Here is a 13,110-nt window from a genome sequence, read left to right on the forward strand (position 1 = left end):
CAAAAAGTTTGCCCACCCCTGCCCTAAACTACATGCTTGTATTTCCTTCGGTCAGGGGACCTGCAGAGAGGAAAGCTCAGAAAAGCAAGAGCTGGAGTCTGGCTTGTCGATGACCTGGGCCAGTTTATTTCATGTCTCTGAGTCTCAGTTTCCTCAACTGGCAAATGGCTGTAACATCGCTTGTTTCATGGGGCACTTGAGATGAGTCGATGCCATAAGGCGTGCGAAGCACGCAGCTCAGTGTCTGGTACTTAAAGATGCTCCACAAATGTTCATTCTTTCTGAGAAAACGTGTCTCCTTCCTCGGATCATCCCGATTCTTCCCTGTTTGAGCTCAGACCACTTCCTGCCGCCCCTTCTTCTCTCTAGCAACTTCCCCCTTCTCTTTCTTGTGAGCCTCATTGACCATCTGGCCTCTCTCCCTCTCAATCCATTTTTAGCTGGATTCCCTCTCAGAAAATTCCTGCTGCAGACAGACTGTTAGACTTCGATTTGAACTTTCTTGAATCTATTTGTATAAACAGTTGCTGAGGGAAAGCAGTAGCTGTCACAGGGGCCACACTCCCACCTGGCTGACCCAGCGAAGGGTCAAAGGTCCAATATCCTTCAGAGTGCCCTTCCCAGGAGCACCACCGTCAGGGACAATAGGTCTGGCCGGAATGACCCTCCCAGCGTGAGGCAGGCAGGTCCCTTGGCCCAGAAGTCAGGCTTGATTGGAAATTAAATTGCATGCCAACGCCGACTGCAGGATGCCTATATCCACAGCTAATTCATCAAGGTGATGCCTCATCTCAGGAAGCCCGTGGAATAGAGTGGCTGCGTCAGCGAAATTATGAGCTTGTATCTGATGAGAACTTTCTTTTTATTCTTAATCCTCACCCGAGGATATTGTTCCATTGGTTTTTAGAGAGTGGAGGAGAGAGGGAAAGACAGAGAGAAACATCAATGTGAGAGAAACACATCGATTGGTTGCCGCTTGGAAGAGCCCTCACCGGGGCCCAGGCCGGGGAGGAGCCTGCAAGGGAGGTACGTGCCCTTGATCAGAATTGAACCCGGGACCCTTTGGTCTGCAGGCTGACACTCTATCCACTGAGCCAAACTGGCTAGGGCTGATGAGAACTTTCTTTAAAGCTCCTCTTGAACCCTTTAAGTTTCTCATTTTGGGTTTCTCATTGTGAGACACAGGTACGCTTACTGGTTGCCTTCTCTGTGTCAGGCCCTGGAGACATGGACACTGGCGGGACCCGGCACTGTACTCTGGCTGCTCCCAGGCCAGGGGCAGAGAGAGAATAAGTGAGCAAAAGCTCCCCACATCACAGCACTCTACTCGGTAATCCAGGGCTGAGTAGCTTAGGGGGTGGAGACTAGCATAAGTAACTTCACAGCTGAGAATTGGAATTTCCTATTTCACACTAATGATGTCGATAGATCACAGTGGTCTTAGGTGTGCCAGACTCTTCACCAAGCCCTTCACACACATTCATCCCACCCTCCAGACAGCTGTAGGGAAGAAATACATTGTGATTTTCTTTATCCCATTTTATTGATGAAAAAAGCAAGACCAAGAAGGTAAGCAATTCGTCCAAGGTCATTAGTGCCCAATTCATAGGCCGTAGAACTGGCATTTGAACTAAGACCATTTCATAGCACAGCCTATGCCTGTGCATGTGTGCGCATGCAGTTGTGCATACACGAGTGCATGTGTGTGCGTGTGTATGTTTATGAACCATTGTAGGGTTAGCTTCAGGGACTTCAAACACGAGGCTAGATTAGAAGCCACGTGGACACCAGTGTGGCTGGTGGAGAGTGTGCACGCAGACGGGGGAGACAGGCAGGACCGGGGCTGGGACAGTGGGACACAGGCGGCGAGAACCAGGCCTACCAGTCCGGGTGTGCACGGACCCGGACAGGACAGGCTGTGATACAGCGACAGGGAAAGCACAGCTTTTACTGAAGGCATTGAGAGGAATTAAAAACACTATCGCTGCGTGTTCAGTGAATGTTGAACTCTACATGGTTAGTGCAGTCCATGCAGACAATACAGGTCAAGAACTTTAAAAAATAACCCTTAACCTCAACTAAAACCCATGCTGATATTTCAGCTCATTTCTGTTCTATTTTGCTTTTCTATGCACACACCTACTCACAGGGTGGAACCTCATTGTCACAAACACTTGTTTCCTGCTTTCCCACCTACTGTTCTGTCAATGGCATTTCTGCATGCCATTAAGCTGTCCTCAGAATCATTTTAAAAAGCTTTCATGCTATTCCTCAGATAGGTGAACCAAAGTTTATTTCACCTGCTATGTTTCCACTGACATTTAGGGATCGTCTCCAGTTTTTCACTATTGTAACAAAAGTCCATGATGGACACCCATGAATAAAAGCCTTTGTGGGCATGCTGGTGATCTGCTTAGAGTATATTTTTGCGGGGGTGGATTAATTTCCTAGGGCTGCCATGACAAAATACCCCAGGCCGGTGACTTAAACAACATACAGTTATTTTCTCACGGTGCTGGGGGCTGTACGTCCAAGGTCAAGGTGCTGGCAGCGTCGGTTCCTGGTCAGGCCTCTCTTTGGAGACGGCCACTGTGCTCATCTTGCCGTGACCCCACATGGCCTTTTCTCCATGTGTGTGCTCCCCTGGTGTCCCTTCCTCCTTTTTTTTTGTTAATTCTCACTTGAGGATATTTTCCCATTGATTTTAAGAGAGTGGAAGGGAGAGGGAGAGAGACACAGAGAGAGAAACATTGATGTGAGAGAGACACACATCAATGGGTTGCCTCTCACATGCACCCTGACTTGGCTGGGGATTGAGCCTGCAACCAAGGTATGTGCCCTTGAACTTGACCAGAATCAAACCTGTGACTCTTCAGTCCCAGGGCTGGCGCTCTATCCTTTGAGCCAAACTGACCATGGCCCTTCCTCTTCTTGCAAGGACACCGGTCCCATGGGATCAGTGCCCTGCTCTTATGACCTCACTTAACCTTAATGACCTCTTTCAAGGTCTTGTCTCCAAATACAGCCACATCAGGAGTGAGTTGGGGGACAGGGGACAGAATTCAGGCCATAACAGGGGGTGATGGTCCTGCGGAATTTGACTGTGAGAATGTTCCTTGACTTTGTGACCTCGGGCTAGTGATTCAACCTCTCCTGGCCTCAGGGTAGGAATCATAAGAGCAGGCAGCTCACAGGACTAGGGCTGGGTTGCAGGTAGGGATCCTTGCAAAGCCCCAGCCAATCAGTAGCCCTCAATGAATACTGGCAACTATTATTCGTCCTGCGTTTCCTGCGTTTCCTGTTCGTCGTGGAACAGTAGGCCGCATTTCAGGACTGGCGCGGCACGGAAAGGGTTAATCAGCACAAGGATGCCAGGAGCGTTCTGCAGTCCAATGTGCCTTGTAGCTTAGGAGCATCCCGACTCCAAGTGACAGCAGGCTCCCAGCTGACGTTTGCAGATAGCGAGCAGCAAGCCTGGGCTTGGCACTGCCTGCCAAGCGCAGATGGTTTCAAAAATGCCACCCAAACTGGCCCAGGGTTAATCAAAAGATTACAGACAGAAAATTGGGGTAGGCTAACCTCAGCCTCTCAGACACGGCCTCAGATTCACATCTTCCTCCCCATTCCTGCCCAGTCCGAGGGAGAAGTGAGAACTGGCCAGACTGACATCACACTGGGCACGCTGCCGGGTGCGTCTTTTCCTTTGCTCCTGCAGTCTTGGCTGGCGGGCCAGTTCTCCATATGTTTTGTTTGACTGGAAAGGGTGACCTGTGGAGAATGGATTGGGGTGTAGACTGGGAGTGGGGGGGAGGGGGTCTCAGGTCTCAGGGGAATTCTCCAGAATTGTGCTGCTTCAGGCAGAATAGAGACCTTAAAACCTGGGTTTCTGAAACTAGCATGTCGCCTTTTAACCAAAAGGGGAAAGAAATCCGTTGGTCTTCATGGTTCATTATCCTGGATCTGAGTTTCAGAAATGGAGAGGGTAATGGGGAGGGTAAAGCCGGAACTTGGAGACTGACAGCCCGGCTCCCAGTTCTGGTCTGTCCCTTGCTGGCTGTGTGGCTCAGAGCCAGGCCCATCCCTTTCGGAGGCTCAGGTCTTCCCACCTGTCAACGGGGTTATGGTAAGGAGAGTCTCCGCCTTCCAGGGTCCTTGTGCACATTCGATGGCCCACACGGACAGAGCGCTTGGAGCAATGAGTGGAGCCATGAGCCGGAGCCGTGGGTGGTATTGCAATGACTGTTATTGCATGTTACAATCCCAAAGCTGAAAGGGAACCCTGAAATCAGCAACTCCCTCATTTTAGAGATGAAGAAACTGAGGCCCAGAGAAGGAAGCCACTGGCTCAGTGAGCAAATGTGAGGACTTGGATTTCAGCTCAGGCCCGGGTCTAGAGCTGCTGCTTCTGTAGCACAAAGAACATGAAATGGAAATGTGATGGCGTCACCTAGACAGGACCAGGGCTGGCTTTGTGCTCGGGGCCCTGCCACCTTCACCCCAATGGTAAGAAAGCCTTCTTCCGCCTCCAGACTGGGGATCTGTGAGGACGGGGGTGGTCACTGGTGGTGGTGAACCCCTTCTGTGGCATCTTTTCCTGGCGTCCTGGCTTCCCTTTCTAGCCACCTGACTCAGGAAGCCTGTGCAGTTACTCATCTCTGCTTTCTCTCCCCAGAAGATCCTCTCCCCAGCTCTCTGCCCTTCTGGGGGGCCCAGAGCCTGCATCCTCCCTGCCCTTCTGGTGGGGTGCAGACGGCCACTGGCCACTGTAGTGGATGGGCAGGTGGGCCTGCTGCTGAGGGGCAATCCCATGGAGTGCAAGAGGAACAAGCCCTTGTTTTGATTTTTAATTAACTCATATATATTGATTTTAAAGGAAGGGAGAAAGAGAGAGAGAAACATTGATCGGTTGCCTCCCATACACTTCCTAACTGGTGATCAAACCTGCATCCTCAGGATGTGCCCTGACAGATCATTGAACCCACAACTGTTTTGGTATACAGGACAGTGCTCAACCAACTGAGCTACCCAGCGGGGCAGGCCCTTGGTCTTGCTTGCACTAACCACCTGCCTCATCAAGGTCATTCTGGCTCGTCCCTCTGTCCAATTCCAGCACAGAACTTCAGAAAGGGGAAATGGGGAGTGGGAGGCCTCCAAACTAGCCCGGCAAAGACCAGGCCTCAAAAAGGGGTTCCAGCCACATGACCGGATGGTGCTGGGCTGGCAAAGCCTTCAGTCATCATTTATTCAACATCCACTGGGCGCTTGAGGCACCAAAACCAAGCCCCACCCAACGAGTGCTTATGCAGAGCTCACGTTCTCATGGGGGTAGGAGGATGGCCAGTAAACACAGCAACCACTACATATAGAGGGTGGTCTCAGCAGTGGACAAGGCCCAGATTCCAGGACTTGCAGCTGAGAATGACTAAGGGGGGGAAACTGGAGGAACAGGGCTTCCAGAGGAGGGCTGGGCAGGGACCTGACCCAGAGCCTGCTGCCTCAGCTCCGCTTGCTTCCTCCTGGCGACCAGTCCAAGGTTCGGTCATGTGAGAAGACGAGAAGGGTGGGAACTTGATGTTGATGGGCAGCTGGTATGTGTGGGGCACTCTGAGTGTCACAGGCCCCATCTCCCTCACTCTGCCGGGGGCCCCGTGTGGTGGGAATTACTGGCCCCATTTTCCAGAGGAGGACACAGACACAAGGTGGGACATGGCTTGTCCAAGGTGATCCTGCCGGCATATGGTAAGATTTGAACCCAGGGCAGTCTGGCTCCTCGTGTTTTTATCTGCTGCCTTCCCTGCCTACTTCACACAACCACCTCCACACTCAGGAATCAAAGGCTCTCAGGGACACGGGACCTGGTGAGAGGGGTGACCTCGGCAAGCTTCTGTCACCCTTAGAATTCTGAGGGTCACACTGGCACAGCCAGGGACCTCCGGGCCTCTGAAGGCTGACTAAGACTGGCTTGATCCACTCCACCCTGCATCTTGGTGCGGCAGCCCAGGGTGCCCTCCCTCCTGCGAGAGGGGCCCATTTCCAGCCGCTTTTAATTTGGGACACGCTAGCCGCTCCCCCGTGGTCCTGAAGTTAATAGGATGTCTGTGCAGCGCTGCCAAGATAAGCAGCCCTGAACAAATTATTCCTGCCTGGTATCGGGGTCATCCGGAGGAGAGGCCCGGTGGCCCCAGGGAGGACAGCCTGGGCAGTGGGGGAGGGCTCACCTTCCTCTGTCCTCTTGGCCATGGGACTACGGGGACCCTAGAGAGCTGGGGTGCAGTCGGAATGGGTGAGGGAGAGATGGGCCTGCTACAGAGGCCGCAGGATGAGAGACCTGTAGGCTGGGATCAGGGCTACTCGGCACTGAGAGCCACGCAAGCACGTTCCCTGGCGGCACTGGCTTTGGATGCAGAGGCGGGTGTGCACTGGGCTGCGGCCATTGAGGGCTCCGCCTATGACAAGGCAGGAGCACGCAGACATTCCGGCAGCCACCAGGCAGTGGGGCTGTCCTTTCACGGCCAGGACAGGGAGCCAGCCATGACCTGCGATGGTGGAGGCTCTTGCTTCTCCCTCCAGAGGAGAGTGCACCCTTCTCCTGGGATGGGTGGCACCCTACTAAGGCGGGGGCACTGTTCCAGCTCACAGGTCTCCAGGTCCCCAGTGTCAGGGCCAGTGTTTGCCCAGAGAATTCTAGTAAACAGTCAGTTCACTTCCAGGCTCCCTGGCACCCGGAACCTGTGAATTTGTCTCCCCAGTGACAAAACCCCTTCTCACATTTTCCCTATAAGAAGGGGGTTCCTTGTGGGTGCAGTACGCGCTCAGCATCCAACAGGGGCCTGGCCCCAGTGCACCTATGTGAGCTGCAAGAGCATGCACATGGCTGTCTTGCTGACCTTGGCCTGAGGCACAGCCCCTTTCCCCATGAAGTTCATTCCTTACCCCAGGCCACACCACGTTATGGCATTTGCCCCAGCCCCTCACAGGACAGGTGACTCCCCTGATGCAACAGCTCTTGACAAACCCACCTACAAAGTGAGGGGGAGACTGGGGCAGTCTCTGCTGGTGCCGAGGTAGGGAGCAGCACCTGCAGGGCCATCTCCACAGCCCTGTGCAGCGGAGCACTGTGCACCTGGTCTCAGCCACAGCAGGGCCTGCTGGGCCCCCTGGCTTAACTAAAGCTCAGCTTCCTCATCGGTTAATACGGTGACTACGATGCCTACTCCCAGGGTCAGGACCTGGGTGAGAGGAGAGAGGTGCTGAGGGCGCAATGTTTAAGGAGGGTCTCACCCTCAGCTCCTTGCAAGTGCAAGGTCACTGGATGGCTGCCAGCCTGTTCCTTGTATTATTCTCATTAAAGGAAAACCAACCTCGGGCAATTGATAATATCATTATCTCCAACTAAAAGCGAGGAACCCTGGCTTGCGGAGGTTGTGTAACTCCCCCAAGCTCACACAGCTGGGAGACACCAGGCAGAGTTGGGACTCAGCCCAACCTGCCTAAAGGCAGAGCCCGTCCCCAAGTTCAAAGTCAGTTTCTTGAGGATCCTGAATAGCAAGCAGTTGAGGAGGAAGCAAGAGGAACAGCATGTCTCGGATGGGTCTGAAGCCGAGGTCCTGACTCACACAGAGAGAAACAGCCTGGGCCTGGGTGGGAGGGGAGAGGGGGGCTCCAGGGCATGTCCTGGAGATAAATCTCTAAGGTCGGCCCCCGCACCGCCTCCCCACGCTGCAGCCACGTGGGTGGCCAGGATGATGCTACAAGCTCTCCTGGCCTGGATTCCTCCTTCCTTGTTTTGGCTCCGCCATCTCTGCCAGGGGTTCCCAAAGTGCAGAAGGACATGGGCAGGAACCTGCCTGGCCAGAATGCAGGCTGCACACCCGCAGCCCTGGGGGCTCTGTGAGAGGGTAGGGAGCTGGTTGCACAGGAAGAGGCGGGTTTCCCAGACCTTGGTTTAACTGCGCATCTAAGTCAGGAGCTGGGCTTTGGCTAAGTTGGGGGTGGAGTGGGGCACTGGCTCTGAGAGTCATGCTCCTGATAAGGAAACCAGGTGTGGGGAATGGTGCAAATGTCATCTCAGCATGGGGTAGGGCCTTAGGAAAGCACGTGCAGGAGAGGTAAAGCAGGGAATGTTCTAGAAACTAGAGATGCCCCTCGGAGTCTGTGCCCAGTGCTGGAAAAGCCAGCAGTGAGTGAGGAACGCAGGCCCACGGCGCTCACAGCCCTGAGAGGATCAGCTATTAACTGCAGCACCAAAGAACGTCGGCCGAGCACTTGCCATGCAGGGAGCTTGTATACACAGCCGCGTGAACCCTGTAAGGAGGCCTTGTGGCTCCATGTGATAGTGCAGGCAGCCGTGGCCAGAGGGGTGAGGGCCCAGATGTCAGGCCGGCACCCATTGTCCTTTCCCCTGCATTGCTGGCTTGCAAACTTCTTCTTCTTCTTATTTTTAATGCAAGAGAAACTCTTCTTTAAATTTGGAGACATCCAGCATGTAAGACAAATCAAAGGGGAGCTGAAGGGGCAGGAGTGGGGGTGCCAGGAAGCCTGCTCGGGCACAGTTCTGAATGAATGGTCTGGCCAAGGCTCACCCTCTGGCTGCACGTGAGCAGATTCAGAGCACGTTTGCTGAGCTGCTGGGACAGGGGCCTGCATGGTGCGTCCTAGGAAGCTCCGACTTCAAGCTCATCTCAGGGCCCTGGCTGGCATCTGTGCCAGGTGGTGCTGCTCTGTTCATACTACACGGCTGGTGAAGTGCCCACCCTGGACAGGGCACTAGACAGGAATTCTGGCTACAGTGGTGTGCAAAGCGCATGCAGTCCTAAGTCCGGTGGGGAAGACGGCCTTTCCCAACCATGTTCCTACAGGAAAAGGTCAAGGTCAAGGGTGGGGGTGTGAGCAGAAGAACCTGATCAGCTCATCTTTGAAAAGGGCACCGACGAGGATTCTGGGCCACAGAGCAGCTTGGACCACCAGGAAAGGGGATTGCTGGCATCAAGTGGGGGAAGCCGATTTCAGGGACAGGAAGGACAGGGAAGGGGTTGTGGGCTCCCCCTGCCCCCCAGGTATGCCCAAGGCAGCTAAGAAACAATACGTGGTCCCAGGACCAGCAGGAGGCACCTGGTCCTGTAGTACCTTTATGCTCCTCAGTCCTGAGAGGGACAAAGAAACGCTTTCTAAGGATTGGATTACGGCAATTGTAGGACTCAGTGCAATAAATAATGAATAAGCAAAAACACAATTAAACCCCCAAATCTTTAAGCAAATGTAATACGCCCACACAGAGCCTCATCTAAATCCACTGAGGGCTGGTCTATACATTAGACCAGCGGTTCTCAACCTGTGGGTCGCAACTCCTTTGGCGGTCGAACGACCCTTTCACAGGAGTCGCCTAAGACCATCCTGCATATCAGGTATTTACATGACGATTCATAACAGTAGCAACATTACAGTTATGAAGTAGCAACGAAAATAATTTTATGGTTGGGTCACAACTTGAGGAACTGCATTTAAAGGGCCAGAAGGTTGAGAACCACTGCATTAGATCTTTTTCCGCTCACCTGCTCCAGGCCTGGCCCTGCTCCCACAGTCATTTATTTAGCAAATATTTAGCAAACACCTGGGGTGGGCAGTACACCAGCTTCCTAGGGCTTGCCTGGCACAGAGCCAGGCTGTGTAAACACTTGGTGCTCTGTGCGGGGCTGGGAGACACGGTCCTGTCCTGGCACCGGCTGTGGGCCACCTCCCCGAGCCTCAGCCACAGAAAGCTCAGGACTGAGGCAGGTCAGGGAAAGGCCAGGTCCCGATGTGGGTCCCCAGGGTGGGTCCCTGGTGTGGGTTCCCATGGAGCACTTTCCATGCGACATGGATCTTAGTGTCTGGGATTCCGAGAGGAGAGAGGGGCTGTCCTGACCCGCTGGCTGGTTTCTCTGCAGAGCCCGACAGTCCTTCCATCTGCCCAGCCCTGCCCCCTGCTCATCTCAGCTCTGCCCCAGGCTGCCCTTCCCTGGCCCCGTGGCCCCCATGCCCCCATCAGCATCATGTCCAGGCGGTGCCTGTGTCCTCCGTCCTTGCCCCCACCTGAATACCCATTTCTGGATGGAGGGCTTGCATCCTTTCTGTTTGTTTGTTTGTTTGTTAACCCTCACCTGAAGATATTTTTAGAGGGAGTGGAAGGAAGGGGGAGAGATAGAGAGAGAAACATCTATATGAGAGACTGGCTGCCTCCGCAAGGGGCTGGGAATTAAGCCTGCAACCGAGGTACGTGCCCTTGACTGGAATTGAACCTGAGATCCTTCAGTCTGTGGGCTGATGCTCTATCCACGGAGACAAACCAGCCAGGGCAAGGGCTTGCATCTTATTCATCCACATGTCCCATGTCTAGTAATGAGTGTTCAACAGAGTCGGTAATAAACAAACATTGAGACGATTGTAGGCAGAAGACAGCATCTTCATGCTCTTGAATTCAGATAGCTGTCCATCCTCTCTCTCCATCTCTAGTCCTCTCTTTCTCATACTCTCTCTCTCTCACACACACACACACACACACACACACACACACGCACCTTTGCAAGCACTCTCTGATGGACTCACTTTCTCACACTCACCCCTCCTGCTGCAGAAGTCCCTCTGGAGTGTGCAGACCCACCTGCAGCTAAATGAAGGAGCTTCTGACCTTGGGGTTGTAGAGGAGATGGCGTGGAGCACCCTCCCCAGACCCAGGCCCATCTCAATCCTGACCACACCCTCATGTGTGGCCACTGCAACACACTCCGTAAAGGAATCCCCGTCTCAGCTTCCTGGGTCCTCGAGGCAGTGCTGGGAGTAGACAGGCCGAAGGTAACAGACACATCTCCCACACAGGAAGCAGGCTCAGCGAGGCGGGGGCTTGTCCAGGGAGCAAAGTCAGCGTTGAGACTCAGGTTTCTAAACTCCAACCCAAGCTCTTGCTGCTGCACTTCTGGGAAGCAGAGACTGGCCTGAGATGCTGCCCGTCACCCCACACTCCTGAGATCCTGGTGCCAGAGATGGGGGCGGGGGGGCGGGGGGTGAAGCCTCAATTTGTCTCAGAGGATTGAGTGGTGGGACTTTGTGCAATCTCCCCAGCCCTCTGCACGCTCCTCCTCACATCAGTCCATCCCACGCAGGCCTCCCAATAGTGCTGCCAGGCAGCTGACCCTCAGCCTTCGGGGTGCAGTCCCCCTGGGCTCCCTGGAGGAGGGCAGTGGGGACAGAACAGGAGCGACGAAAGGGCCTGAGAAAGTAGATAGCAACATCTCACCCTCTCTCCCCACCACACACACACACCTGCCTCTCAGTTTGCAGCAGGCCAGACCCACGAGGCAGCTGGGGACCTGAGCCATGTCATTATTGGAGCTGCCACGCACGGCCCGTCTCTTCGCTCATCTTCAAGTTTTAAAATCACCAAATCTCCTGCCTACTGCTTCCAATGCATCTCCCCCATAACCCCACCTCCTGAGTCAGGTGTGAATTTTAAATACATTTTTTTCCAGCCAGCAAAGCCACATCATGCTGCTGCTGTCCCTTTAAATATTCTCTCCAGAAAGTTTGCCAGAGTGTCCCCGAGGGCCTCATCTCCCTGGTCAGGGTGTAATATGGGGCTCCAGAGGCAGGGACGGCCCCTGAGAAGACAGCCTCCCCTCTGCACCGGGGGCTGAGTCACAGACACACAGTCCTGGCTGTAGTCCCAACCGACCGCCTTTTCTGGGCTGCCAGGGAGGCAAACCTGGGGACTGGCTGCCGCCCCCGTTCTTAGAGAAGCAGAGGTCAGACATCAACACAGGCAGGTGATGCGGAGGGACAGGGGTCCAAGAGGCAGACCGATGACCAGAGCCCCCAAAACACAGCACGCTGGAACCCCGCGAGAAAGCGCGGTACATCAAGCCCAGAGCGACGGGTCCCACCCCCACCAGGGCCCAGTGCCGCCTCCTGCTGGCCCTCCAGCACCTCCGTTCTCGGTTACTCACAGCCCCCGCACCAAGTCTCTCTTATCAACAAGACACACACTCTGCGGATAACTTCTTGAAACTCTAGTCACGCTAAGCAGCTTCCAGTGCTCCGGGAAGGGCGCTCTGCCTCTGCCCGACTGTAACCGATCGGCCACACACCACCAAACCCATTTCCAAAGTTCCAGACAATTAGCGCCAGCTGAGCTCCCTGGCCGGGTGCCCGCCTGCCCAGGCCAGCACCCAGGCTGTCAGCAACCCCAAATCCCAGCCACCGGTCCCTCCCTGCCTCCTTGGAACACAAGCACTCCAGAACGGCCCCACTGGCCACGCCGAGGCACCCCGACCAGCCAGATCCCGTCAAGGCAGAAAAGGAGGGTCTGGGCCAGGCTTCCTACCTTTGCTGAGGGTCCCGGTGATGAGCTTCAAGATGGTCTGGGCAAATTTCACGAACCCAAGCTTGCATCTTTTGGAGCAGCCGCTCATGGTGGCAGAGGGGAGGCAGGCTCTACTGTCAATGCCCAGAAGCGAAGGCTTCCGCTCTGCGTGCCCTGGCACCTGGAGCCCGCCTGGGCGAGCCCTGAGAGAGGGACGCACCACGGGAGCTCCTGGCACCGCACAGCTGCCTCTGCAGGGAGCCCGGTTTCTGCATCCAGAGAGCCTGCAGGGCACGCTGTCTGCTCCCTTCCGCTGTCCTTCCCTCCACTCAAGTGCTACCCACAGGAGGACCTGGGGATGCCAGGGCTGGGCCAGCGCTGCCAGGGCGCAGGGCGCTCCGAGGGAACCAGGAGGAGCGTGCAGCAGAGCGAGCAGGGAGGGAGCGGGAGCTCTCCCAGGCTCCGCTGGCTGTCTTTCTTCCAGGCAGTGGCAATGTAGCAATTAATACTCCAGTCAGAAGGGAGGGGACTGCTACGCCAAAACACTCCGTTCCGCAGCTTCCCGGCTGGCCCTCCTGCCTCCTCCTTCCTGCTTGATCTAATAGATCGATTTTTTTGTGCCTTGATCAGAGCTGGGGGACTCCCCACAGAGCAGGAAGCTGCTGCTGGGCACCGAGTGGAAAGTTTGCCGGCAGCCTCTCAGTGACCTGGCGCATCACGGACAAGTCGGGCAGAGTGGGCAGCGCGGCCGCGGCCGGGCCTTTCTCCTGCCTCTG

The 13,110-nt window shown here is 55.0% G+C and overlaps 1 protein-coding gene across 2 annotated transcripts in view; it reads right to left on the minus strand.

Moving 5' to 3' along the window:
* The window catches only part of KCNIP1 (potassium voltage-gated channel interacting protein 1), a 256,313-nt gene extending 243,629 nt beyond the window's left edge, over window positions 1-12,684 (minus strand). For both annotated transcript variants that reach the window (XM_070414424.1, XM_070414423.1), the window contains exon 1: window positions 12,356-12,684. In XM_070414424.1, coding sequence (XP_070270525.1) covers window positions 12,356-12,443 — 88 coding nt within the window. In that variant the 5' untranslated portion in view covers window positions 12,444-12,684. The remainder of the gene's footprint in view (window positions 1-12,355) is intronic.
* Between the last annotated feature and the right edge of the window lie 426 nt (window positions 12,685-13,110).

This window comes from Myotis yumanensis, unplaced genomic scaffold, assembly GCF_028538775.1.
Source record: "Myotis yumanensis isolate MYYU_CA2020_CCGP unplaced genomic scaffold, mMyoYum1.0.hap1 SCAF_5, whole genome shotgun sequence".
Taxonomy (NCBI): domain Eukaryota; kingdom Metazoa; phylum Chordata; class Mammalia; order Chiroptera; family Vespertilionidae; genus Myotis; species Myotis yumanensis.